The sequence below is a fragment of the Heloderma suspectum genome, chromosome 7 (genome assembly GCF_057233095.1).
Source record: "Heloderma suspectum isolate Gila_16-S chromosome 7, 16-S_ref, whole genome shotgun sequence".
Classification (NCBI taxonomy): domain Eukaryota; kingdom Metazoa; phylum Chordata; class Lepidosauria; order Squamata; family Helodermatidae; genus Heloderma; species Heloderma suspectum.
Window position 1 is genome coordinate 5,344,487 of NC_139464.1, and position 27,489 is coordinate 5,371,975.

Below are 27,489 nucleotides of genomic sequence, written 5' to 3' on the forward strand. Positions count from 1 at the left end.
GAAACACTGGCTAGCAGCCATAGGACTGCTCTCCAAATTGTTTTTGAATTTTGTATGTTCAACAGTTTTTAGACTATGGTTGCAACGTCGCATAATGTATTGATGTTGTCGCTTGTATTTGTTTCTGTGTGTGAATTGTTGTGGACCGCCCAGAGAGCTTAGGCTGTTGGGTGGTATAGACATGAAATAAAATTAATATTATTATGAATAATAGTGATATGTTTAAGGCAGCTGCAGAGTCACATGGTCCAGGGCATCTCCTTTCAGCCCAGGTTCTTGAAAGGAAAATAGCTGCACTGGCCTGGGCAGGACCCTTCCTGGGCTGGCACAACTGCGCCCCCCCCTTCCAAGGACTCTTGCTGAAAGGAGATGTGCCATGTGACTCTGCAGCACCCACTACTTCTTTCCCCCTTATGCTTCTGGGTCCCTAACATAGCATCACTACATTGGGAGAGGGACACAGAGGCATCATGAGGGAAAGAAGGTGGCAGGTGCTGCAAAGTCACCCAACAGTATTTAAAACATTATTTTCGCTAAAAAAATTGAAATCCTCTGGAGCCTGTGGACCACAGCATCTGCCCATCCATGCTAGGTGCTGATGCCAGGCCTGCCCAGAAATAATTCCAACTGAGCTCAATGGGGTGTAGTCCCTAGTAAGTGCTTTTAGGGTTGCACTGCAAGGGTGCAATCCTGTGCATGTTTAGACAGAAAAAAGTTCTACAACTCCCAGCATTCCCCTACAATGCTAGGAATTGTAGGACTTTCTCTCTAAACATGCATAGGATTGTGCCTTAAATTGAAGACAGAACCCTAGATTATCTAGGACCTCTTTTCTGCCTTTTAGCTCACATTATTACCTTTGGAGGTAACTCCCTGATATAAGCAAATCCAAGCCTGGAGTTAGAGAGAAATTATCTCATGCTAAGGGGTTACGTAAATGCACCCGCAGATGACAACTGGAAAAGCAAAATAAGCCTCTAAGCTCTGCTGACTACAGGCACAAATGAGCAAAATTCAAGAATGTTGTGTGCATGCGCCTTAAGTGCCACTTGTGGCTTTCATAAAAATGCTCAGTTTTATTTTTCCCCTTCACAGTGGGAACAGCAAGTGTCCAGTTTTTCTGATTTGGGTCAATGCTCTCTTCACTGCCAATTGTAGCATCATTTTAGAATGTTTTTAAAAACTGGGTGCAATTTCAGGGACTGGCATAACATAAGGCAGAGATGCAGAACCTCAGCCCCAGGGGCCAAACCTGGCCTGACTGGGGGCCAAATCGGGCCCTCCGGGGTTCCCCAGATGGCCCCTCCCCCTGGCCCCCACTCTCTCTCCCTGACCACCTATTGTTTGGTTGTTTGCAGCGACGCGGGGGGAGGCCCAGTGCCACAGGGGGAGCTCCTCTGAGGCACTGCAGCAGTAGCGGTGGCAGCTACGACAGCCTCGGCTAAGGCACAGCTGGGGGATTATTGAAATGCCTCTCCTATGCTTAGTAAGAGCTTTCTTTTTGGCTCTGGCCCTTTTCCTTTGCCCCCTCTCCCACTGGAATGCAGCCCCCGAGAGCTTCTCTGAAATGGAATTTGGCCCTCAGGCTGGAAAATGTTTGACACCCCTGACATAAAGCCCTAAACAATTAGGGACTGACAGGGGAAAGCCTGTAAGTTGAGGTGGGCTGACCTCAGTGTTGCATGCCCAGCATCAGGCATTGGTATTGTTGGGCACGTGCTGAGGTCTGTGTGTAGGGTGTTTAAATAGATGTATGTCGGGGCAGAGCAAGCTGCTGTGCTGAACTCCCCCATGCACATCCATTGTGCGTAGTTTGAGAACCTGGGTAAGGGGCCAGTTCTCCCTTGTATAAAGTTGCCATCTTTTCCTGCTGGCAGGGCTCCGCCTCCTATCCCTTTTGCCAGTTGCCAGCTTTCCCTCCAGGGACTGGACCAGTTGAATTTTTATGCATTTCGTTATTTGAATAATGTATATGCCGCCTTTCCACTTACCAAAGAAGCGTTCAAGGCAGCTAACAACTAACCATTGAAACAGCAATAAAACAATCATCAACAATTTCAATTTAAAAAAAAAAAATCCCCAATCCCACCAGAAACAGAATGGCATATAATTAAAATATCAAAGTCAGCGAGGTGAATAATTTCCAGAGTGGTAGCCATGTTAGTCTGTTGCAGCAAAAACAACAAAGAGTCTTGTGGCTCCTTAAAGACTAACACATTTCTTATGGCCCAAACTTTCGTGGATTACAGACCACTTCATCAGATACATGTGCAAAGTGCCAAGTGTATATATACACAAACATGCTGGTGGTGGATGGAACTGTAAACACAGAAGGGACGGAAACACATAAAGTACAAACAATGATAATGGCCTTCTTAACAGTGGCCATTCACAAAACTACCATTGGGTGATACTGATAACACAGCCATCCTTACATTGATGAGCTGATTAACACATGTAGTGTGATTAAGGGCACAATCAATCCTATCCATGTTTAGGCAGAAAAAAATCCTACAAGTTCAGCTATTTTGCCCTGAAATCTGTCTTTGAAGTTCGTTTGTTCAAGAATGGAGTGAGAGAATGTCCCGCGGTGTGTTTCCACGCTATCAGCTTCACCTGGCTTGCAATTTCGTTGCAGTTTCCCCAGTCGCATCTGCTCCTTTTCCAGTTTCCACAGTGCTTAAAGTCCTGGCTTATCATCGCTGTAGCTTGGGGCTCTGTGCTGTTTCCACTTACCTCTAATCGAATTATTTTCTTGATGGCTGGGTGGAGTCTGGGTTTGGTCTGTTTACCTCATGTGTGTTCCCCCCTCCCTCTCCCCCTTTGCTGACAGAAACATACTTCTGGGTGGGGTGGGGTGGGGTGGGGGGATTGGAAGTGAACGTCATCAGACTGGCAGGGGCTGCTGAACCCATCAGAGAGGCTCCCCCCTCCAGGCTCTACTCCCCTTAATGGCAATCTCAGGAACAAGCCTCATTGACCACAACGGGAGTTACTTCTGAGTAGACTTCCCGGACGTCTGCCCGATTCCACCCATTTTTTTTCCTTCCCTCTAAATAGCAGGCTACCGCATTAAGAGGCACCCCTAAGGCTACCGCATTAGCAGGCACACGCTAAGTTGCTATCTCATTATCACACTATTGTGCAAGTCTTCCATCAATATGCATACCCTCCATGTCGGTATGTTGCTAGGACTCTCATCACTCAATTACGGAATAGCACGGACATGCATCTGCGCTATCATGCAATAGTGCATTACTCTAGGGGTGCCTGCTGACTTCTGTTGAGGTCAAGAGGGCTTGTTCTGGAAAATGTGCCATTGTGTAAAAGTGCCATCGCGCGATAGCGCAAATGCGTGTTAGTGCTATTTCGCGATTGATAGAATCATAGGAAGATACTGACATAGAGGGTGTGCATACTAACCAAAGACCTGTGCAATAGTGTCATGAGACAGTGACTTAGCGTGTAACATGAAAACTAGACTATAATGCTCGCAGCATCGTTTCCCTGGTCCAAACGACACAAACGAATATTAGCCGTGAATCCTCCCCACATGTAGTTCTAGGGAAGCAACCTGAGATAAACCTGATTTTCAGGCTATAATGGGAATACTTGCTTGCCCGCAATAGCAGGCTTATGTTCTAGCGCTTATTTTCAATGATGTTTTAAAAGTTGGTCCCTCAGCATCCTGCTCCAAAATGGCGATGAAACTTCTGGAAAACAGGGAGGGAAAGGGATGGGCCACTCAGGTCATGAGCGACACACCCACAAAAGCCGGGCTACACGCCACGTGGCCTATGATACCGAATCCAGTACGGTTGTGGAAACAGGTCAGTAATGGAGCCAAAGTAAGCTGGAAAAGTTGGACTATAACCAGTCTCAAAAGAAGTGGTTTTTCCCCAATAAAATGCAGGGCTGGTGCTGAATGGCTACAACACCATGGAAACACAGAGACCTCACTGCGCAGCCAGGTTGGAGTAAATCGCTGGTGGAAACACACCCATGGGAAGTTGAAGTATCCCCCCAGGGGTTTTTGAATACTGCCATTTCTAATATCAGATTTGTGTCCCTTTATTCAGTTGCCTGTCTGTCCTATGTAGAATGCAGAGGGTCATTGTTGGCAGATGATGGTATATATTACACACTGTAAGATAAGTAGGTGAATGAAGGCCTTATGTTGTGGCTGACCCTATTGGGTCCTGTAACAGTGTTGACTGAGGACATATGGGGACAGAGTTGGCACCTGGGTCTGCCACAGGACCATTAACAATAAAAAAAAAATAGCCCGAAGAAAATTGTCTTCATGTAGCAGCAGAAGTGAAGAATATTTTTTTAGGATTCCAGGCAGATATTTTAACTCCAAGCAGCTGTCATAGGAGGCCTGTTGGAAACAGAAAGTGGCAATCCCACCAACCTCCTCTTCCCCTGAGACGTTTATCTTCTCCCCACCACCCCTTTTCACTCTCCAAGCTCTAGATGGGGAGCCCTGTATAGTCTGTCGCAACAAAAACACAGAGTCCTATGGCCCTTTTAAAAACTAGGGTCACAATCCTAAACTCACACTTACCTTGGAAAAACAGAGTCTTGTGGCACCTTTAACACTAAGGGCATATCCTATGCATGTTTAGACAAAAAAAAAAATCTACAACTCCCAGCATGTCATGTGGGCTGGGGTATGCTGGGAGTTGTAGGACCTTTTTTCAGTCTAAACATGCAAAAGACCGCACCCTAATTACTGTATTCTGGCATAGGTTTTTGTGGTCACTGTCTACTTCATCAGATCCATGAAGTGCATATAAATCTGCCAATTTGAGGTTAACACTTCATGCATCTGATGAAGTAGACAGTGTCCATGAAAGCTTATGCCAGAATAAATTTGTTAGGGAGCAATCTTAAGGCCACTAGTCAGCGGCTAGACAGCAATAGGATAGGTTGGTTCCCTGAGAACCAGCCTCCACCCCTCCTGCACTGCCTCTAGGCAGCGCAGATCAGCCCTGCACTTGTAAAAGCAGTGAAAATGGGGCATTCCTGGGGGCGGGCGGAAGTGTCTTTCCGACGCTTCCTATGCATTGTCCAACGCCCCCCCCCTTCCCGCAGTTGGACAGCTGAAATTGGCTGTCTAGCTGGGAATGCAGGGCAGCTGAAGGGCAGAGGGGAAGATCCCCTCCGCACTGCGCCTGCCCTCCATTGGATAGGGGGTTGCCTCCGAGTCTGGAGGCGGGCACCTATCCCAATAGGATTGCGCCCTTAGTCTTTAAGGTGCTGTGATACTCTTTGGTGCAACCCTATGCATGTTTAGATGGGAAAAAATCAATGGGACCCGTAGGACTTTCTTCTGTCTAAACATGCATAGGTTGGCACCCTTGCTTGGTCTTGCTGCAACGGACTAACACAGCTGATCTTCTTTAAAGGGCCATTTCTGTGGTGGCCCCCACTCTGTGGAACTCCCTCCCTAGGGAACTCCACCATGCCCCCTCTTTAATGAGCTTCCGCCACGCATTAAAAACGTGGTTGTTCAGGTAGGCATTTGGGGTGGGTTAGGGTATTTTAGAAAATGTTTTTATTGTAGAATTTTATTGTTTTAAACTCTTTTATTATATGCTTTGTACATCGCCCAGACTGGCTGGGTGACCAGCCAGATGGGCGATTAATAAATTTAATAAATAATAAAATAAATAAATTAAAGACTTACCTCGAAGTAAGCCCCACTGAACTCAGTGGGACTTACTCCTGAGTAGGCCTGTGTCGAGGACTGCGCTATGATCGTTCCATTGTGGCCCCAACCTTCCTGGCCAGGTGAGTCCGATCTGCCCAAACGAATTCTGACCCACGGAAAGCTGCAATCCCATACACACACACCCGCCGGGAGTAGGGCCCATGAACGCAGAAGGGCTTACTATTGAGTAGACTTCAACAGGATTGCTCTACTAAATGAAGCAGATGAGATTACGAAGAGGTGGAAAGAATACACAGAAGAACTATACAGGAAAGATCTTAATGTCCCTGATAGCCATGACAGTGCGGTCACTGAACTTGAGCCGGACATCCTCGAGAGTGAAGTCAAGTGGGCCTTAGGAAGCATTAGTAACAACAAAGCCAGGGGAGATGACAGTATTCCAGCTGAGCTATTTAAAATCCTAAAAGATGATGATGTTAAAGTGCTGCACTCAATATGCCAACAAATTTGGAACACTCAACAATGGCCGCAAGACTGGAAAAGGTCAGTTTACATTCCAATTCCAAAGAAGGGCAATGCCAAAGAGTGTTCAAACTACCACACAATTGCACTCATTTCACATGCCAGCAAGGTGATGCTCAAAATCCTACAAGCTAGGCTTCAGCAGTATGCGAACTGAGAACTACCGGAAGTACAAGCTGGGTTTAGAAGAGGCAGAGGAACTAGAGATCAAATCGCCAACATTCGCTGCATTATGGAGAAAGCATTAGAATTCCAGAAAAACGTCTATTTCTGCTTCATTGACTACGCTAAAGCCTTTGATTGTGTGGATCACAGCAAACTGTGGCAAATTCTTAAAGTGATGGGAGTACCAGACCACCTTACCTGTCTCCTGAGAAACCTGTACGAGGGTCAAGAAGCAACAGTAAGAACCAGACATGGAACAACCGAGGGGTTCAAAATTGGGAAAGGAGTACGACAAGGCTGCATATTGTCACCCTGCTTATTTAACTTATATGCAGAGTACATCATGAGAAACGCCGGGTTGGAGGAATCAGAGGTCGGAATTAAGATTGCTGGGAGAATTATCAACAACCTCCGATACGCAGACGATACCACCCTAATGGCAGAAAGCGAAGAGGATCTAAAGAGCCTCTTGTTGAGGGTGAAAGAGGAGAGTGCAAAAGCTGGTTTGAAACTCAGCATTAAAAAAACTAAGATCATGTCATCTGGCCCCATCACTTCCTGGCATATAGAAGGAGAAGAAATGGAAGCAGTGACAGATTTTACTTTCTTGGGCTCCAAGATCACCGCAGACGGTGACTGTAGCCATGAAATTAAAAGACGCTTGCTCCTTGGGAGGAAAGCTATGGCCAACCTAGACAGCATAGTAAGAAGCAGAGACATCACCTTGCCGACAAAGGTCCGTATAATGAAAGCTGTGGTTTTCCCAGTAGTAATGTATGGCTGTGAGAGCTGAACTATAAGGAAGGCTGAGCGCCGAAGAATCGATGCTTTCGAACTGTGGTGCTGGAGAAGACTCTTACGAGTCCCCTGGACTGCAAGGAGGTCAAATCAGTCCATCCTAAAGGAAATCAACCCTGAGTGCTCATTGGAAGGACAGATACTGAAGCTGAAGCTGAAATATTGTGGCCACCTAATGCGAAGAGAAAACTCCCTGGAAAAGACCCTGATGCTGGGAAAGACTGAAGGCAAAAGGAGACGGCAGAGGATGAGATGGCTGGATAGCATCACTGATGCAATGAATATGGAGTTGAGCACGCTCCGGGAGAGAGCGCAGGACAGGAAGGCCTGGCGTGCTGTGGCCCATGGGGTCACGAAGAGTCGGACACGACTGAACAACAACAAAAGTAGTAGTAGTAATGATGATGATGATGATAATATCATCAATCTCCCCACTGTGCCTCAGCCAAGGTCTTCGGCCCGCAGCTAGGCCTCTTCCCCAGCGTCTCCTGGCAACCGGCCGGCGACGCTGATTGGCTGGGGCCGCTGCCGCCGCCATTTTCAAACGGCTTGCCCAGGCAGGGCCGCCATTAACCATTCTTCGGCCGGGTTCGGCGGCGGCGGCAGCGGAGGAGACGAGGCTGGTCTCGCCCGGCATGGAGGGCGGCCCTGTGGCTGAGAAGCCCCCGCTGAGGAGGAAGGGGCGGCGGCGGCACGCGGGGCAGCCCGGCGCCGCAGGGGGCGCTCCTCTGAGGCGCAGCGGCAGAGGCAGCTGCGGCGAGGGCGACGGCGGGGGAGGCGCGCCGCTGACGGAGACCCCCGGCGGGAGCCAGCAGGCCGCGGCCGCCTGTGGGCGGTAAGCGCGCGCGGGGAGGAGCCTCCCGCCCCCGCCTCCTGCCGCCTTGCGCCGGGTCTGGCGCGGGCCGGGCCTGCACGGGCGGGGGGGCTGTTACGGGGCGGCGGGGCCTTCCCCCTCGCCCGCCCCGCCTCGCGTCTGTTGCGCGGGTCAGCCGCCTACCGCAGCCCGTCGGTGGTTGTCGGTGGTAATTAGTGGAAGGACGTACACGGAGACGCAAAGACATTCACACGAGTAGCGGAGTAGACGCGACGCTGTTGTAGTGCAGACGTCGGGATCTGACGGTGAGGCGGATCACCTAGGAGCGGCCCGCATAATCGGCCAGGCCCTTTAGGAGGGTGCTTGTTGTTGCTGCTTTGCAGTAGAATCCCCCTGATAGAAACTCCCAAGCGGAGCGGCTGGGGCATGTTGGGAGTTGTAGTCCGGCGCATCTGGAGGGCCCCACTGCGGGGAGGGCTGTCACAGCGAGAGTGGCGCGAGAGGAGCTCTGTTGGGTCAGGCCAAAGGTCCATTTTGTTCTGCATCCTGTCTCCAGCAGCAGCCAACCAGATGCCCTCTGGGGAGGTCATAAATAGTGCTGGTGTAAAAGCGACAGCCTTCCTCTGCGGCTGGTATTCAGCACATACTCAACATTAATGGCCCTGGCTCATTGCTCAGTGGTAAAACACCCTGGCTCACGTGTAACTACTTCAGGTGCAAGCACTTCAAGAGCTTGGATATGCCCAGTGGGATTTTAGGCTCCCCCACCCATCCCCAATCGAACTGCGTACCTCCTTGCCATATCACAATCTGCTTTTGAAAGCCCCCTCAGTTTCAAACGGGATTTACTGTGGGGGCAGGTGAGCTGCTGCTTGAGAAGCAAGCCCAAAGTTCCCTTATGTATGCGGGATTGTAGTGGTGTGGTTCTTTGGATCCCAGCAGAAGGATCTAGGTTCAGTTCCAGGCTTCTGTTGTTAAAAAGCATTTTGAGTAGCAAGGCTTGGAAAAGACCTGTGTCTGAGACCCTGGAGAGATGTTAGAATTGATAGTGTTGGGGTAGATGTGCGGGAGTTGATAGTGCTGGTTCATATTTAACAGCTAAAGCATAGCTAATCTCTGTGAAGTGTTTGAGAAGTGTTCTTGCTTAAGGACATAAGTACTTTACTGAATCAAATCATGGGCCAAGCTAGTCCCACGTTCTTTGCAAGAAGTCCCTGTAACCTGCAGGTGTTATAGATGGTCCTATGGAAACTGGTCAATGGATCTGCCCACCGTGTATTAAGACTTTACAATACTTACCATCCTTTAATTTGGCTTTAAAAGTTATCTGTACATGATGGCCATTTCCCCTCAGTTTTCTGATCCCTTTTGAAAGTCAAAGATACATTTTCATTGATGAGGCAAGCCCCTTGCTATTGAAAGCAAGCAGGAACAGACAGAACGATAAGGGATGTGACAATGGCAGGTTCATTCCCTCCTCTATAACTGTATATTGAGCTTGATTTAAACAGGATAGCAGACATACCTGTGCAGTCTTCCTTGGGTCCAGAATCTCGTTGTTAAACCAGGTTATCTTGCAGACTCCTGCCAACCTAGCAGTTTGAAAGCAAGAAATTGCAAGTAGATAAACAGCTTTCCGTGCACCTCGGTGTTCAGTCATGCCGGCCACATGACCAAGGAAGCGTCTTTGGACAGCGCTGGCTCTTCGGCTTAGAAATGGATATGAGCACCACCCCCTAGAGTCGGACACGACTGGCTGGGGACACCTTTACCTTGCTGACACAGGCAGCGTTGGCATTCAGGAGTTCTGTGGCATCGGCAGACACTGCACTGGCATGGTAACATTGCATGAATCACGGCTTAAGCCGGGGTGGGGAATCTCTTCCAGCCAAGGACTGAGTTCAGTTTTGGAGAAGCTTTCGGGGACCGCATTCCAGTGGTTGACAGGGGCCGAAAGTAGAGGGGTTGTAACAAAGGCAAAAGGGGAGGGCAAAAATAGAAAAAATACCTGCACATTTTAGCTTAAAGCTCTTACTGCCAGTAATGAAGCATTACAACCTTTTAGAATGGGGGAAAAACTGCACAGAAGTCAAGAAACCACCAAATATTTGGTGGTTGGGGGCAGGGGGAGGGGGTGTTACAATCTGGGGAACCCCAGAGGGCAGAATTTGGACCCTGGAGGGCTGGATTTGGCCCCTGGGCCTGAAGTTCCCCATCCCTGGCTTACGGAAACTGATTGTGTGGAGCATTGCACAGGCAAAGTTTTTCTTGCAGCCCTGACATCGCTTTTAAAATGGGTCACTGGCCTAGGCTACATGTGTGGCAGAATCTTGACATGGTAGAGTAGACTGTATTATTGCAGGTGGGAAGGAGATTTTGCATTTTCAAAGAATCATGAAAAAGAGTCTCTGCAAGTTATTAAAAAACAAACGTGTCAGCATATCAAGAAATGTTCTAACCTAGCAAAGGGCTGGATGCACCTGATCTCGTCTGATCTCTTAAGCTAAGCAGGGTCAGCCCTGGTTAGTACTTGGATGGGAGACCGCCTGGGAATCAGGCTTCCTGCATTGAGCAGGGGTTGGACTGGATGGTCTTGTAGGCCCCTTCCCACCCTATGATTCTATGAGATCTGTGAACCTGCTCCCTGCTGTGCTAGGTGTTTTTTACTTGGAGTGGGGAGTTTGTTTTTAACCTAGGGGAATATTCAAACTTTGATTTCCCCCACCTGCAATGTGAAGTTGCGCTGTCCATTCTGACCTCAGTCACTTCATTTTGCTGCATGGGTAGACGAGGCCTTGGACTTGCAATAATCCTCTGACTCTGCCAGATGGCTTTCTACAGACCTTTCCTCCTAACTCTCCAATTAAAATCCATCAACATCTATGTCCTTCAAGTATGTCAACGCTGACTGAGGCTTAGAAAGCCAAGCTGAATTCTTTTTGTCATGCTGTAATTAGATTGGTGTGTGTGTGTGTGTGTGTGTGTGAGAAATCTTGGGTGGTGGCTCTGTATTGTTTACCCCTCCATCCCTAACTTTTCCAAGTCATCCAGCAATCTTCTAGATTACAGGAGTCCCTGTAAATTCTCACTGGAATTTTGAGATGGTATTATAGTGCCAACACCAAATCGCTGCAATGGGAGATGTCTGGTGAGGCTGAGAGACAAGTAACTTGCCCAAGAATCTGAGTAACACAGAGGTAGGGTCTGAGCCCCAAACACAAAACCACTCATTTGAGCTCTCAGTATTGTGCTCCAAGGGAACACCCACTTCACACAAGACAAACTCTCTCTCTCTCTCTCTCTCTGCTGCACAGAGAGAGAAAGGAGAGAGAAGAAAAACACACACCGGGCCCATAGAAAGGAGAGAGAAGAAAGAGAAAAAAGACCCAGGGAGAGGGAAAACAGACCCAGAAATGGAAGAAAAAAACACTTAGACTTGGAGAAAAGAAAAAATGCACACCCCAGTCTTTCCTCTCCCACTCCCATTTGCTTTGTATCACTCTTCTGTTCCCCAATTTACCCTTTTCTGCCTTCTAAAACACATTTAGTGGGAGCTTTCCCTCTTTTGCTTCTAGTCACACCTCTTTTTGCTCAACTACTCATGTACCAATATCAGCTTTAAAACATATATAGAGCCGAGAGAGCAAGAGAACATCAGTTTTCCTCTCTCAGGTCTACGTACTTTTCAAGGCTGAGATTGTTCCCCTCCCACTTTTGGAGGTGGGGTGGAAGAGGCAGCGAGCATGGGAGAGAGAATGCAGAGACCTTATGAGCACTGGGGCTGCTTTCATGAGTGGTACTGTGACTGTGGGTCCCACCTTGGTGGCCCAACTTTAGGGACCCCAGTTCTGAAAGCTAGAGCTACTTATTATAAGATAGACAAAGGGCTCTTCTGTTGTCTTTGAAGAGTCAGGGCCCTGATTATACAAAGCTGCCTTGCACTGAGTCAGACCATTGGCAGTGGCTAGGGTCTCTGGTTAACTGGTAATCCTAGACCTGTGCAATTGTGAGGACTCTGAGATAAGTGTGTGCGTGTGTGTGCACGTGCACACACATCACTTTTATTTATTTAATATATTTGTTGTTTCTCATCAAAAAGTTATCAAAGCAGTTTACATGGTAAAAGGTGGATTTACAAACATGTTTCAGCAAAGTTGTGCACACTTTCATTAGGGGTGGGCTTCCACATGTAGGTCTTCTACCCAAGAAAAAAGGAAGACAATATCTCCCTAGTGCCTGATGTCCATTGGGGTTCTGACTGTCTTGGCTTCAGAAGCTAGGCAAGGAGCAAGCCCTCCCTGGAAGCAGCTCCAGAAAATCTGGTAGTGGTAACCATGTTCAGAGTCAAGAGGTCCTGGCTGTTCCTACCACACAGTTCTTCCTACAGATGCCGTAGCTGGCATGATAGCAGTTAGAATCCTAGGAGTGGGCTTCCATTGGCTGTGAGTGATGGTTCTGACACGTTTCCTCTTGAACTCCTTGTACCTTTTCAGAGATGTCAGGAGAAGTGAGGCCATGTAGCTTAATTTGGAAGTGAGGAGGGTAGAAGCTTTCTGGAGGGAGTTGAAGTACAAAATGTGCTCACTCCTGGATGGGGGATGCCTGTGAGCTATAGGCACATTGGCGCCTCCTGCAAGGGAGCGAACAAGCCCTTCTCTTAGTGCTATCAAATGACCTAATAATGCAGTTAGAAAGGTTGGCTGCCCCTTACACCAGTTTTCCTAACTTCATGGAATATTGACCATCATCATATAGGCAGCCAGCTGACCAGCCCTGTTTCCTTAGAAATTACTTCTGTAGATTGATCCTTAATAAACAGAGTATCCATTTGTTTGTAAAAGTGTCAATTAGTAATGGTGAGACAAGCCAGAACATTTGTCATTATTAATACTAGCTTTGGCTTGTCTTTCAGTAAAGCTATCCTACAAGAATTTTAGATCCTTTTTTATGGGGTGCAGTGCTTGTGACCACTTCCTGTAAGCTTCTAGGTTGGAGGACATTAAAACCAGTCATTCATTGTATAGCAAAACCATTACTAGGCTGGAAGAAAGTGACAAAGCAGGTTTTATGTACTGTCATTTGCTTTTGGAGCACTCCTGTAAATTTGGTTAAAGGCAGAGGGTGGGTTCACATGATCAAGGAGGGGAAAATTAGCTACAGTGGCTTATTTTACCTCCCTGAGTGTGCCAGTTGCCGCCTAATGAGCATAATTTCCCTCGCCGGGTGCAGGTTGTTGTGACATCTGAACCTGGCGAGGATGGGTGGCTGGCGAGGTTTACAAACCATCCTGAAATCCTAGAACAAGCCATGGGTTTCATGGTGGTTTGTAAACCACTCCAGCCACCCACCCTCGCCAGGTTCAGACGTCACAACAACCTGTGCCTGGTGAGGGAAATTATGCTAATCAGGCAGCTCATGACTGGCATACATGGGGTGGGAAAATAAACTCCCGTTGGTTCTCCCCCCGCTGTGATTGTGCAAACCCAGTCACAGTGTTTAAAATTGGCTCCTAGAACAGTGGTGTAGGACATGTGGACACATGTACTTTACTTTTGCAAATGAAAAGTATGTAGTATGTAAGGTTTTGAACCTTAAAGAAGGCAGGCAGGCAGGCAATGAAACCCTGAAATTGGCCTTTAAAATGAGATTTTAAGCACAGCTCTTCACTTTTGAACCCTTAGTTCAACTGTCCGTTGTTAAAATTATTGCTTTGCCTGTAGTTTGATTTCTGTCACTCTATGAAACAATCCAAATCATGTACACTTGGGTCTGAATTTTAAGTCATTTTCCCCCCTGAATTCTCAGTCTAAAAGAACCAGGGGGGGGCACCCCAGTGATTGCTCAGACCCCATTCTCTCTCTCCCCCTCCCTCTCTTATTCACTTACGCACACCCCTTCTGAAAAAGTCCCCCTATACTGCAGTTGGGCTTTTAAAAAGCCTCCATTGGCTCTGGGGGCATTTTGGGAGTGGGAGCATGTGTTGTTGGGCTAGGGAGGGGGAGAGAGATTTTCAGCAGGGTAAATCTGTTTTCTCTCATGCTCTTGCCAATTCTTACAGTATGGGCTGTAAGTCAGGTTGTATCCACTAGATGGCAGTAGAAGATGGTGATATGTAGTTATCAAGCGCTTTGGAGACTAAGCACTGTAAAAACTACCTGCCTGCACCTTGCAATGTAAATTAGGTAGGACATACGTGGATTGTGAAGAGTGGAGTGGAAAACAAACTAGAATGATCAGAGGGTAGCTGTGCTAGGCTTTTGCTCCAGGATTAGGTGCTGAGCGCCAAGGAGAAGAAATGGCTAGCAAAAGCATTTGAAAAAATATACTTAAAAGACATACATGTGTGTTTTTCCATGGCCGTGCTGACTGGGAATGATGGGAGTTGCAGTTCAGTACACCTGGAGGGCATCATGTTGTGGAAGGCTGTGGTAGACAATACTGAGCTAGATGGGCCAATGTTCTGACTCAAGGGTAGCTTCTTATGTTCCTAGTCTCTCAGAACATAAGGAGAGCCCTGCTGGATCAGACCAGGGGTCCATCTAGTCCAGCATTCTGTTCACACAGTGGCCAACCAGCTGTTGACCAGGAACCCACAAGCAGGACATGAATGCACCAGCTCCCTCCCACCCATGTTCCCCGGCAACTGGTGTACATAGGCTCTCTGCCTCTGGTACTGGAGGTAGCACATAGCCATCAAGGGTAGTAGATATTGATAGCTTTTTCCTTCAGGAATGTGTCTAACCCCTTTTTAAAGCCATCCAAATTGGAGGCCATCTCTACATCCTGTGTTAGCAAGTTCCATAGTTTATGCGCTGTGTAAAGAAGCCCTTTTATCTGTCCTGAATCTCCCACCAGTCGGCTTCATAAGATAACCCAGTGGGATCTAGTATTTTGAGAGAAGGAGAAAAAGTCTCCCTATCCGCATTCTCCACACTGTGCATAATTTTTTTCTCCTTCATTTCCTCCTGCTTATCCTATGTGGGACACAGCAATTTGAAAGGCTTGCACAGGATGCCAAGGGACTAGAGAGTGAATGAAAAAGCACTATCAGTTTGATTTGCAAGCTTCTGAGAACAAGTGAAATTGATAACACTCCTACACAACACCTTTCCCCCACCTTTAAGTATGACTGGTACAACAGGAAAAGAAGAGCAAACCTGATTGTTTTCAAGCAGCCATGTGAAGGGAGCTTTATGAAGAAAAATGACAGAGCAGCACATTTCACCCTAATTGGCAGGCTGGATCTTTCCCTGGATGGCTCCTACTTGACATTGATGCTGATCTTGCAGTATTCCCCATCTTTGAATTTTGCCCCCCCCTTAAAACTCCCCAGTCTTAAAAACTTGTAATTTCTTGGAAAGCCACCTGTCTATTGCAAGATATCTTTGGTGCTGAGTCCTAACTGCGTTTTCGTTTCTTCTCTCTCTTGCCCGCAAAGTCCCATATTTTTAGTTGCTACCTTTAAGATTAATTACACATACACCTAATTTTATATTGCATGTGTGTAATTCAGGCCTTCTCGGGTATTAAAAGGAATGCCCCCCAAATTGATTACAGCATGGGTCTAACACATCATATTTTTTTTATCCCCCCGAATCAACATGCAGTGTAACTAAACGAACGCAAGGTGGCATAAATGAAGCTGTTCTCGCATTTTGATCTGGTTGTTCCTAGGTTCTACTTTTGGAGAGAACTGTGGAAACAGCAGCATATTTTGTTCTGAATGGAAAGTCTTTCAGTCTTCAGTAGCTAGAACAATGTGAATGTTTGTAAAGGTTATTCTGTGCTTCGATATAATTTTTCCTGACCGCAAACCATTTCCCCCTTTAAATAGAAGGTATGCCTGAGCTCCACCCCACAATAAACGTTGTTTAACAAGTAAATCAGAAGTATTCATGAAGGTTCAACTTAAGTTACACCAATCACATTGCATTGCAGCTTTATTTCAGCATTAATTTCAGTATAGACATTTTTACAGCACAATCTTATGCATGGCTACTTAGAAGTAAATCCTACTGTATTGAATTGAGACTTATTCCCAGATAAGTGTGCATATTCTTGTTTGAGGTCTGTCATTCACTTGCAGCACAATACCTTGGAACAGTGCAGATATGTATGCTGGGGTTTTGCTTAATTAGATCATGTTGGCTAAATAAAACTGTGGGAGAGGGAGGGAAGCACGCTGCATTCTTAGAGTATTGGAAAGGTATAGAATCTTTATCAGTATTATGTTCAGAGGGAGATAACTGCCCTTCTTCCCTGCAAACGTTTAGAGGGCACTCTGCACAATGGCTGTGTGGAAAGCAGCCCCTTCAGAATGGGTCTAATGAGCAGTAGTCTTTCACGCTGCAATATTGCAGAAGGCAGGTTCTTCTTATGCTCACACTAATTGAACACAGAAGAAATAGGGATTCTTACTCTTATGAAGGCCAGGGAACTATCAGATGGGTTTTTACATGAAAATGCATTCTTGCTGCATAGTCAGGCCATATCATTAGGGAAATAAGAGCCAGTGTGGTGTAGTGGCTAGAGTATTGGACTGGGAGCTGGGAGATCTGGGTTCTAGTCCCCACTCGGCCATGGAAGCTCCCTGGGTGACTTGGGCCAGTCACAGACTCTCAGCCCAACCTACCTCACAGGGTTGTTGTTGTGAGGATAAAATGGAGGAGGAGGAGGACTACGTACGCCTCCTCGGGTTCCTTAAGGAGGAAAAAAGGCAGGATATAAATGTAATAAATAAATAATAAATAACTAAACGTGGCATTATGTATACACTCTTTGACCTGGTTTGCACAATCACCACCATGGTGGGTTGCAGCACAGACGGGTGCCAGGTTGCCAATCCATCCCCCCCCCCCCCGCCACGGCTTCTCGTGTCATCTGAACCTGGTGAGGGGGCTTGCTGGGGTGGTTAACAAACCACCCCTCAACCCTACAGCAGGCCATGGGTTCAGGGTGCTTTGTTAACCACCCCGACAAGCTACCCCTGCTGGGTTCAGATGACACAAGAAGCCGGCCTGATGAGAGTACTTATGCAAATCAGCCAGCACATGACCGGCACATGTAGGGTGGTTAACAAACCCCCATGGCTTGTTAACCATCCGGTGATCGTGTAACCTAGCCATTGTGTGTTGTTGTTGTTCAGTTGTTAAGTCGTGTCTGACTCTTCGTGACCCCATGGACCATAGCACGCCAGGCCTTCCTGTCCTCCGCTCTCTCCCGGAGCGTGCTCAAGTTCATATTTATTGCATCGGTGATGCTATCTAGCCATCTCATCCTCTGCTGTCCCCTTCTCCTTTTGCCTTTAGTCTTTCCCAGCATCAGGGTCTTTTCCAGGGAGTTTTCCCTTCACATTAGGTGGCCAAAATATTTGAGCTTCAGTTTTCCTATCTGTCCTTCCAATGAGCAGTCAGGGTTGATTTCCTTTAGGATGGACTGATTTGACGTCCTTGCAGTCCAGGGGACTCGTAAGAGTCTTCTCCAGCACCACAGTTCGAAAGCATCAATTCTTCTGTGCTCAGCCTTCCTTATAGTCCAGTTCTCACAGCCATACATTACTACTGGGAAAACCATAGCTTTGATTAGATGGACCTTTGTCGGCAAGGTGATGTCTCTGCTTCTAACTATGCTGTCTAGGTTTGCCATCGCTTTCCTCCCAAGGAGCAAGCGTCTTTTAATTTCGTGGCTGCAGTCACCGTCTGTGGTGATCTTGGAGCCCAAGAAAATAAAATCTGTCACTGCTTTCATTTCTTCCCCTTCTATATGCCAGGAAGTGGTGGGGCCAGATGCCATGATCTTCGTTTTTTTAATGTTGAGTTTCAAACCAGCTTTTGCACTCTCCACTTTCACCCTCAACAAGAGGCTCTTTAGATCCTCTTTGCTTTCTGTCATTAGGGTGGTATCGTCTGCGTATCTGAGGTTGTTGATAATTCTCCCGGCAATCTTAATTCCGACCTGTGATTCATCCAACCCGGCGTTTCTCATGATGTGCTCTGCATATAAGTTAAATAAGCAGGGCGACAATATGCAGCCTTGTCGTACTCCTTTCCCAATTTGGGACCAATCGGTTGTTCCATGTCCGGTTCTTACTGTTGCTTCCTGACCCTCATACAGGTTTCTCAGGAGACAGGTAAGGTGGTCTGGTACTCCCATCTCTTTAAGAAACACTAAGTTACGCACGCCCCTTCGCCACAACAAGGCAGTGATCCATGAAGGGGAGCCATTGTGTAGATTGACTCAAAACCCAGTAAGCCCATCCTTTTGCCTTAGGAATGTCTGCACCAGAATCCTTTGTAGTATATATTCATTTCAACTTGTTACTAATTATCTTGGTACTGTTCTTTCACATGATTTTCTGTATTAATGCTTCCTTTCATACAGGCTCTTTTTAAAAACTAAAAACATAAATGGATATAAACTACTGCTTATAACCAAGCCAAAGGCCACCACAGTTCATAATGCAACATCCAATTTCTATATGAATAAGCAAACTAATATACGATATATATTACACTGGCTTGAATCAATACTGACCTCATTTACAGGTCCCTGTCCCTGCAACACACACACACACACACACACACACACACGGGGGGGGGGGGAGAGAGAATAAGAAAAAAAAGTATTAAATATGCCTTTAATTTCAAGTATCAAATAGTAAATTTTTGTGAACCGCCCAGAGAGCTTCGGCTATTGGGCGGTATAGAAATGAAATGAAATGAATAAATAAATAAATAAATAAATAAATAGTAAAACAAGCAAACCTTTCTGAATATGTATGGTTATACCTTGTACCTCCATACTTTCATGAGAGACGTTGATATGGTATAAATGAGGGTAGGAGTGGAGAGAGAGACATCTGTGAGATTATAAAGTAACCAGGGTTTTGCAAGGTCAAAAACTCCCTTTCCTTCCAGAGGGAATTGGTAAGCTAGCTAGGACAATAGATTAGATATGCCTCAAAGCCACTCTAAAAAAATTAATGGAAAAAGGCTGTTGCAATGAAAGGGCAGGGCAGTGGTACAGTTCATAGCTTTTCAACCATTCTCTCTAACAAGCAGGCTGATATACAGGGATTAGCAGGTAGAGCTTTTAATGGCATGTAAGCAACCTATCTTTTAACTGCTCATATCTAGCTGCAGTTACAAGCATAGCAGCAGGAGCCAATGAAAAAGTTGGTGACCCTAGAAAATGGTCAAGATGAGGAGCATAACATATTTGCCCAAAATACTTAGAGGTTAATCCGTCTTTAACTAGTATTAACTTTCATATAATACTAATCCAGGGCAAATGATCGAGGAACTGGATGAAGGGCAGACTTCATCACCTTTGTTGCCCCTCCGACTTTTATCTTCAAACAGCCAAATTATTTATTTATTTATTTATTTAATTTCATTTCTATACCGCCCAATAGCCGAAGCTCTCTGGGCGGTTCACAGAAAAAAATTATGCCCATTATTCCACACAAACAGTTACACTTGATCTTACAGCTGCAGTGCCCCAGGCATTTGAATTTTCCACTGCCTCTTACATGATAAGGTATAGTTTGGCATTAAGGACTCTTCCTAGCCCCAATATGGTAGTTCTGTAATTATTTTTAAATTGTGGCACAACTGGTCATTGGTTGGAGAGAGTACATGCACAAAAGCTAGTGCCAAATGCCAGGTATGAGAAAATAGTCATGGATGGGCAAAGGGGGAATTAGCCACTGTGTGATTGGCCACTTTACGCCTCCACAAATAAGTTGGTTTGAAATTTGATAGCCAATTCAGCACATCTGTTTACTGACCACAAATCCTAATGCAGACGCACAGTTAAGTGTGCTTGCAACAAGCTTCTTGTCTCTGTTGACTTGCCAGCTACCTAGATATTGGTAAGAGAGAAAGACTAGGAAGGCAGCCACGAGATAAACATAGATGTGACTGTTCTTTGCTTTTATGAGCAGCACAGGGCTTTAATTCAACATAACCATCAGAGGTTTGAAATGAAAGATCCATGTACAGTTTGACCACCCACACTCCACTCTCTCTTAAAATAACGCTTGTTTAAATGACACGGGCATTACTCCTAACAGACCCAGTCCAGTGGTGTTTCCTGCCCATCCTCCTCTGAGGTGCCTGCCTCAGCCCTTTCCTAGAGACTTCTTTTGCTCTGTCCTTCCTTTTATTGGCTCTGCCTACCATTTTTATTTTGCTAGCTAAGGATCTTCGTTTCTCATCTGCCCAACTCTGATTTGAGTTCATTGACTCATGAAATTCATCTCCCCGACAGTTATGCTGACTTCTAAAGTAAACATATTGCTTGTTGATTGAATTTCCTAAAAGTCCACCTCCTCCACCACCCTCACCACAAAGTGTTCTTTTTTAGGCTTTCCATTCTCCTCTATACCATATTCCCTCCTTTCTTTTTGCCCATCTTTTTTCAGGCCTCTGCCTTTTGCTACCAAAATGCCTTTAAGACTATGCATCTCAACCCACTGCTTACTCTGACTCTCTCCTTTGATTAATTTTGGGGGTAGAGCCTTTTCCCACTCTTCCCAAGCTCTCAGCCTTCCTGTCTGTTTTCTCTCTCTCACCCACCCACTTTCCCTGAGCACAAACCCCCTCCTGTTGCCATGTCTGAAGCTTTTCCCAGTCAAACCAACCTTCCACTTCTTTTGTAGTATCTGAACTGATTGTGTGTATTCTCTTGTAGACAGTTTCCATCTCACTAGTTTGTGTACACTCCATGACTTCACAGTGGCATGTGTCCTGGTGTAGGCTTCCCATAGGCCACTATAGGAACAGAATGCTGGGCTAAATAGATATTTGTTCTGATGCAGCATGGCTGTTACATTCTTAGGGCTGGAAAGGACACGTGAGATGTTGCAAACCAACAACTCATAGCCTATTACGTACAGATCCCTCCCCATTAGATTAAAAGTAAAGAAATTTGCTTCCTGGACAGAATACAGGTCATCTGTGGTCCTCGTCACTTTGTTAGGATTGTGTCCGCCCCCCGAGATGCTCCAGTAACTAAAGATAGAGCAAAAAAGTTGCAATTGTTCATTGGAAATGCTGCTTCAGGCTAAAGCAGTTTATAATCTATAATAAGAACTAAAAGGAAAACAACATCTTGACCATGGGAAATGTGGTTTGTGGCAAATCTCATGTCATAACTTCTGTTGATCATAGTTGGGCATAATTCACACTTGGGCATAATTCCCACAAGAACTTAAGATGGCTCTGAGTTGGCATGATCTCTGAGTGAAGTTCTTGCTCATGGATTTGCCCACTGCCAGCTTTTGATCTTCTTTTCTTCTGTAGAAGCACTTGAAATAGGTACAGACTTCGGGGTGGGGGGGATGTACAGTGTGTTCAGCTAGCCTTGGAATGGGCCTCTTGCTTGCAAGCCGGAAACATGCTATTAGTCTGGAATAGCTGGAGAGCTTACTAAAAAAGGAGGCAAAACCCAAAAGGCTGGTGGATGGCAGGAAGGCGCAGTGACCTGTGCCATGTCCCATGTGGAAACAATTTGCCGTGCATCGTGCCACTGAAATGAGTACAGCACAGTCTGCACTTTCCCATCAGGACTGCTCTTTGCTGTTCTACTTTGGAATTAGAGTTCACTTTTTCCCTTGAACATTGGCCACAGTAAGCCTTTTTATTCCTGAAGTTCTCGTGACAGATTCATAGTGCGAGGTCTGAGTTTTGTTGTTACCAGCTGTCCGCCTTCATTTTTCGGTTTTGTGCACAGGCTTGCTTGCTGACTCTTTTAGAACAGGAGGTGAGAGATAAAGTGCCCTACCTGATAAGCTAGTGCCAGTGGAGTGTGTGTTGGATTTGGACTTGTACATTATCATGTTGAGCTCTGCTATGGACTCAGTAGAAGGCCTTGAGCATGTTGCATTAATGGGCATTAATGCCCTGGTCTCCTGTCGTCTAGACTACTGTAATGCACTCTGTTCCGAAGCTGCAGCTGGCACAGAACACAGCGGCTCGCCTGATTAAAGGCAGCCGCTGGCGTGATCACATCACTCCAGTGCTGAAGGAGTTACGCTGGTTACCAGTTGTTTTCCGTGGCAAAATCAAGGTGTTGGGTTTGACCTTTGAAACCCTATATGGTTCCGGCCCAGCCTATCTTAAGGAGCGTCTCCAGCAACACCAGACAGGCCGTGCAACAAGATCAACCCCAGATGGCTTTCTCTCTGTCCTGTCAGCCAGGACAGCTAGGCTGGTGAGGACGAGGGAGAGGGCCTTCTCTGTGGTGGCCCCCACTCTGTGAAACTTCCTCCCTAGTGAACTCCGCCATCCCCCCTCTTTAATGAGCTTCCGCCATGTGTTGAAAACTTGGTTGTTCAGACAGGCATTTGGGGTGGGCTAGGGAAATTTTAGAAAATGATGTTTTAATGTGTAATTTTGTTGTTTTAAAACTGTTTGTATTATTGTACATTGCCCAGAGTGGCTGAGTGGCCGGCCAGATGGACGATTAAGAAATTTAACAAATAAATACATAAAAATAATGCTCTCTGCTTAATGAGCATTAAGAGCAGGGATGAAAATATTGCTGGAGCCTGGACCCTTAGAAATTTGATCCAGCCTTAAACACACCTGATTCTCCCCCCGCCCAAGCCCTGGTTCATATTGCCAGCTCCTGAAGAGGGAGAGGGGCAAAATGTGTTAACACCCCCCCCCCGAGCTACAGCTGTATATATTTGCAACTTTGCTCTTTGTCCCAAATCCCATAACAGCTGCTTCACAGAACAACCTCACACTTTATTCATCTAAGGGAGCAATCCTATGGCTCCTACATAGACTTTCGGTGGGGGCGGGGGGCATAGGAAATTTCAGATTCCTGGATCAGAGTTCCCCTCCTGCTCACAGCTGGCGCAGAGAGAACCACACCAGTTGCCTCTCTGAAGTCACAAGTGCAACCTTGGAGAGGAGGTAAAGGGAGCATTCCCGTGGGTAGGGAGGAGAGGGGAGCGGACTGTAGAGGGGAGCGGACTGTAGAGGGAAGCTTATGCTGTATCCCGAGGCTTCTCCAGCCTCCCCTCCCCCTCCGCCACACCTCAGGTAGACTGTCCAGCTAAAATGCAGAGTGGGAGGCACAGCAGAGGGAAGGATTGCCTGTGCTGCACCTCTTGCTCTGCGCTGGATACTCATAAGCAGCTTACAAGTATCATTTAGGGCGCACTTCTATGAGATCTGCCCTTGATTATCATAACCCGCTGAACTCAGAAGCTTACGCTCATCCCATCCAGAGAGAGAGGAGTGGTGGAGGCGATCTTCACCTCCCCATCCTCCCACCTTGCATTTTTCACTAGACAGGCTTTTTAGCCTGTCTGGCTGGGGCATTTCAGAGGGGGAGGGAAGGAGGCTGGGGAGGCCTCAGGATAACTCCTATCTTGGCCTTTCCTGTCTCCTCCCCTCCCCACTCTCCTCTCCTCCCCTCCCCCACCCACAGTGCCCTCCTTTCCCCCTCTCTGAGGTTGAGTTTCCAACATCAGAGAGCAGCCGGTGTGGTTCTTTCCACGCCAGCTGCGAGAGGGAGGGAGGCTGGAGCTCCGATTCCACCCTCCAAGATCGAAACACTGTCCCCAACCTCGGATTAGGGAATCTGAACTATCCTGTTGCCCCTCAGATGGTGTCTAGGGGCCACAGGATCGCTCCCTTGAACATATGCTTAAATATGTACAGGGAGAATGTGGCATTACATCCTCAAGCAAGTGGTCACTTACAGTTTTGAAGCCATGGTACAGCAGTTTTCTGTGGGTTTGTAAAGGATGATAATATTTATTTGTAAAGCCAGAAGTTACAAATCTGCCCAGCTGTGCATACCTATGTTTCTTTGTTAGTGTGAATATCATGCTCACAAATGAGTCATGTGTGTGTTTGTGTGTTCAGTTTTTCCTACCTGGAGATGAATAGTATTCTCCACAGGTATCCGAGTAGTATCTGCAAGCCTGGAATATTGTCAAAGATTAATTTCCTTTTTAGAGAAGCTACACCATACACAGCAGAAGTTGCTAGGCAGTTTGAGTTGGACCAGAAGTCCCACGTGGGGAGGAAAATCCGGAGACGATCTGAGAGGAAGGTCCTTCGCCAGTACAGGAAGTCTGCTGCTAGGAGATAGTGGAGGATTTAAGAGGAGAATTTGGGTCAGTGCATGCATGCTGCTACAGTGAAGTGGGAAGCATGCCAAATCACCATTACATAATGATCCACCCTACACATTACTCTGGAATAATGACAGCTTTTAATCTTCTCTGACCAGTTCAATGGCATTGCTTAGCCTCTTCAGGCAGAAGGACCAAAAAGTCAGATAGGAGGAAACGTACAGTGCAATCCTATGCATGTTTACTCAGAATATGTCGTACTATGTCCCTGGGTCTTATTCCAAACTAGGTGTGTTTAGGACAATCAGCATTTGTGTTGCTGAGACCTGAATGAGGTGCCTAAAGGGTTTCCTCCAGAAATATTAAAGGATATAAAAAGAAACATTAAAGGATATAAAAAGAACAACGTAATGGCTATTGCAGATGGTCTGGAAAGTACAAGTAGTCCTAAAATCAATACTAGTGTCCTATCCACTTGGTTTTAGTGGTTGGGCTTTGTTTCGTACCTCCACCCCATTGATTGCTATTTAACCTTTTCCAGCTGAAGTGTGTTGTTTTCATGGCTTTGCTGTTTGGAAATTGGAGGCAGCTGCTAGAATTACTAATTGCTCCAGAGTTGCAAATTGGAAAGCGGTGGCCCTGGGAGTGGAACTGCCAGAGGGTAGAACTCTGCTTTTGGACTTTATATTTCTATCCCTCTTGCTCCCAAGAGTTTAAGAAACTTAGGGCTAAATCTTATGCATATTTAGACCGAAAAAAGTCCTACAACTCCCAGCATTTCCCAGCTGGCATAGCTGGCTGGGGAATGCTGGAAGTTGTAGGACTTTTTTTCTGTTTAAACATACATAAGATTGCATCCTTAATTTTATTTATTTATTTATTTATTTATTACATTTCTATACCACCCAATACCTGAAGCTCCCTGAGTAATGCAGACTAGCAGTGCAATCCTTTGTATGTTTATGCAGTCCCACTATGTGAAATGGGGCTTACTGCACAGTAAGTGCATTTAGAGTTACAGCCTTAGAAGATATAAATTGCATTTGGCTGAAGAAAAACCTGTGCCAACCTAATCCCAGTTGCTGAAGCACCAACAGTATGCTGGGTACTACACTGGTAAATATGCTAGGTCATAACCCAAGAGATGTCTGCTAGTGTAACAACTCCAGCAGTAAAAGGCAGTGCAGTGGTAAGATGTGTATTCCATTCATGTTCTCCGCTTTTAACCACATTCCCCTCTTACCAGTTGGAATCAGCAAGACTTTTATTTTGCGCCAGCAGATGGGTTGGTGGGCATGCTGCATCATCTAATGTTAATCAAACCTGGGGAGAGCAGCTTCTTTATTACAAAGCTATATAAATGTTGCATAGTTTTCCCTGAAGAAGAACACAGGTATTCAAAGCTTGTTGGAGGTATTTGAAAAATTGTAATCTCACCTCTTAGGGAGCAATCCTATGGCCACTAGACAGCGGCTATAGGATATGCTGTTTTCCGGGAACCAACCTCAGAGCCTGTGCTCTGAGGTCGGTTCCCGGAAAACCGACCTCCTCCTACTTCCACGCTGCCGTGGAGGCAGCACAGAGAAGCCCTGTCCTCCGTGCTCGGAAGAGGAGCACGGAGCGGCTGAAAAGGGGCATGGCTGGGGGTGTTCTGGGGCGGGGAGAGCGGAACTGCGTGCACGACACATCCTGTGTGTCATACAGCAGCCTCCTCTCCAGCTTGCCCCCCCTCCGTAGCTAGACAGCTGCAATCGGTTGTCTAGCAACAAAAGCAGGGCAAGAGAGGCGTGGAGGGAACGATCCCCCTGTGCTTCTCCTGCCTTGCTTTGGATAGGCAGTCGCCTCCGAGTTCGGAGGTGACTGCCTATCGAGATAGGATTGCGCCCTTAGTTTCACTTGATTTTATAGTTAGCTCAATGCACTAATGTATAAGTATGCCCATTGATTTCAATAGGACTTCTAAGTATGTGTACTTAGGATCCTAACCTAAACCTCCTGCTTATAAAAATGTACTTCCCTTCTCCCAGCTTGTGTGTTGGTGGTACCATGAGGCCTATTAGATCCCTGTGGTCAAGTAGCCTAGCTAAGAAAGAAAAAGGAACAGAATGGACCTCATCGAAGAACCTTACTGATGCTGCTTATTTTTATTTATTTATTTAAAACATTTATATCCTGCCCTATAACATTAAGATCTCAGGGCGGTGTACAGATAAAATCAATTTAAACAGTATAAACTGTTTGCCTCTGTAAAACTAATAGGTCTTTATTATAATACTAATGTTCATATTCCATGACTAGAGCTGAATTGTGTAAACATATTTCTACATTCTCCTTCCTAGACGGCCCAGTGAAACAGAGCTCTGCTCTTTCTTTGTATGCAATTGATCTTTAAAACTTGTGGCCATAAGGATGTGGTGAAGGCTGGTCCCAGAACTGGGATCACAGCAGCATTAGTCATACTCTTTGAAAGCCACTGGTGTAGCTTTTTACCTTGAAGCAAATCCTTTGTTTGCTGATGTTTGCAGAAGAAGCCCTGCATATTGAAGAGGATTCTGGGGCATGTTCTAGGCGCACACTCTGTTCACGCAGGACATTAGCCAGGTTTGTGGGTCCTCAGTGTTGCGGTGCAGCTAGTGAGAGTTCCCTCACAATATACCCAACATTCCTCTGCAGCTGGGCATTGCAAGGGAGTATCAGTAATGGTGGACAAACTGTTCACCAGAGAAGCTCAACTGCCATTCTGACTGAGGAAGCCCTGATAACTTTCTGAGGTTCCCTGGAGCACAGTTTGAAAGTTGCTGTTACTGAGAATGGCTCCATTGCTAACTGCCCCCAATATAATTGGGGGCTGGAGCATCTAATGTTGCTCAGTTCATGACCATAAAGAGCTGAGAGTAGTGAAAACAGCTTAGCCTATTTCTACCCTGTTTATGACTTTTAGAGGATGATTAAGGTTGTTTCCTTGTCATAATTAAACATCGTCACTAGCATTAGCTAGCTGAAAATTATTATGCAAAATGTCTTTAGCATAATTAAATAGCTGAACTGCAGTGTTTTAAAAGTGGAAAAACAAAGAAAATTGGAAGCCAGATAGGAAGGAAGTGGAGAATTGCTGCCCAGTCTGAAGAATTTATTTTGGATAGTGTAGGGTGTTGAAGGTTAACAGGGCTGCCAGATTGAACTCTTGCAGCTTTCTGTACAACCCATCATACAACAGCTAGCAAAGATTTGTTGAATGTGCTGATGGAAGCTTTTGAGGCTTGCAGTAATTTATGCATCTTGGAAAAGTTGGACTGCAAGATATACTATCACCTAAGAGGAGTGCACACCTCTCCAGACTTAATAGCGCTAGCTACTCAGGCTGCAGAGCTGGTTACATATGGAACACCATAGCTATGTTACTCAGATTGACTCGAA

General features: G+C 46.2%; 1 protein-coding gene across 1 annotated transcript in view; it reads left to right on the top strand.

Annotated features, from left to right (window-relative positions):
- Positions 1 to 7,692: 7,692 nt before the first annotated feature.
- The window catches only part of NET1 (neuroepithelial cell transforming 1), a 69,207-nt gene continuing 49,410 nt past the window's right edge, over positions 7,693 to 27,489 (top strand). Inside the window, exon 1 of the mRNA XM_084808997.1 lies at positions 7,693 to 7,997. Within this exon, the coding sequence (XP_084665123.1) occupies positions 7,798 to 7,997 (200 nt within the window). The 5' untranslated portion in view covers positions 7,693 to 7,797. The remainder of the gene's footprint in view (positions 7,998 to 27,489) is intronic.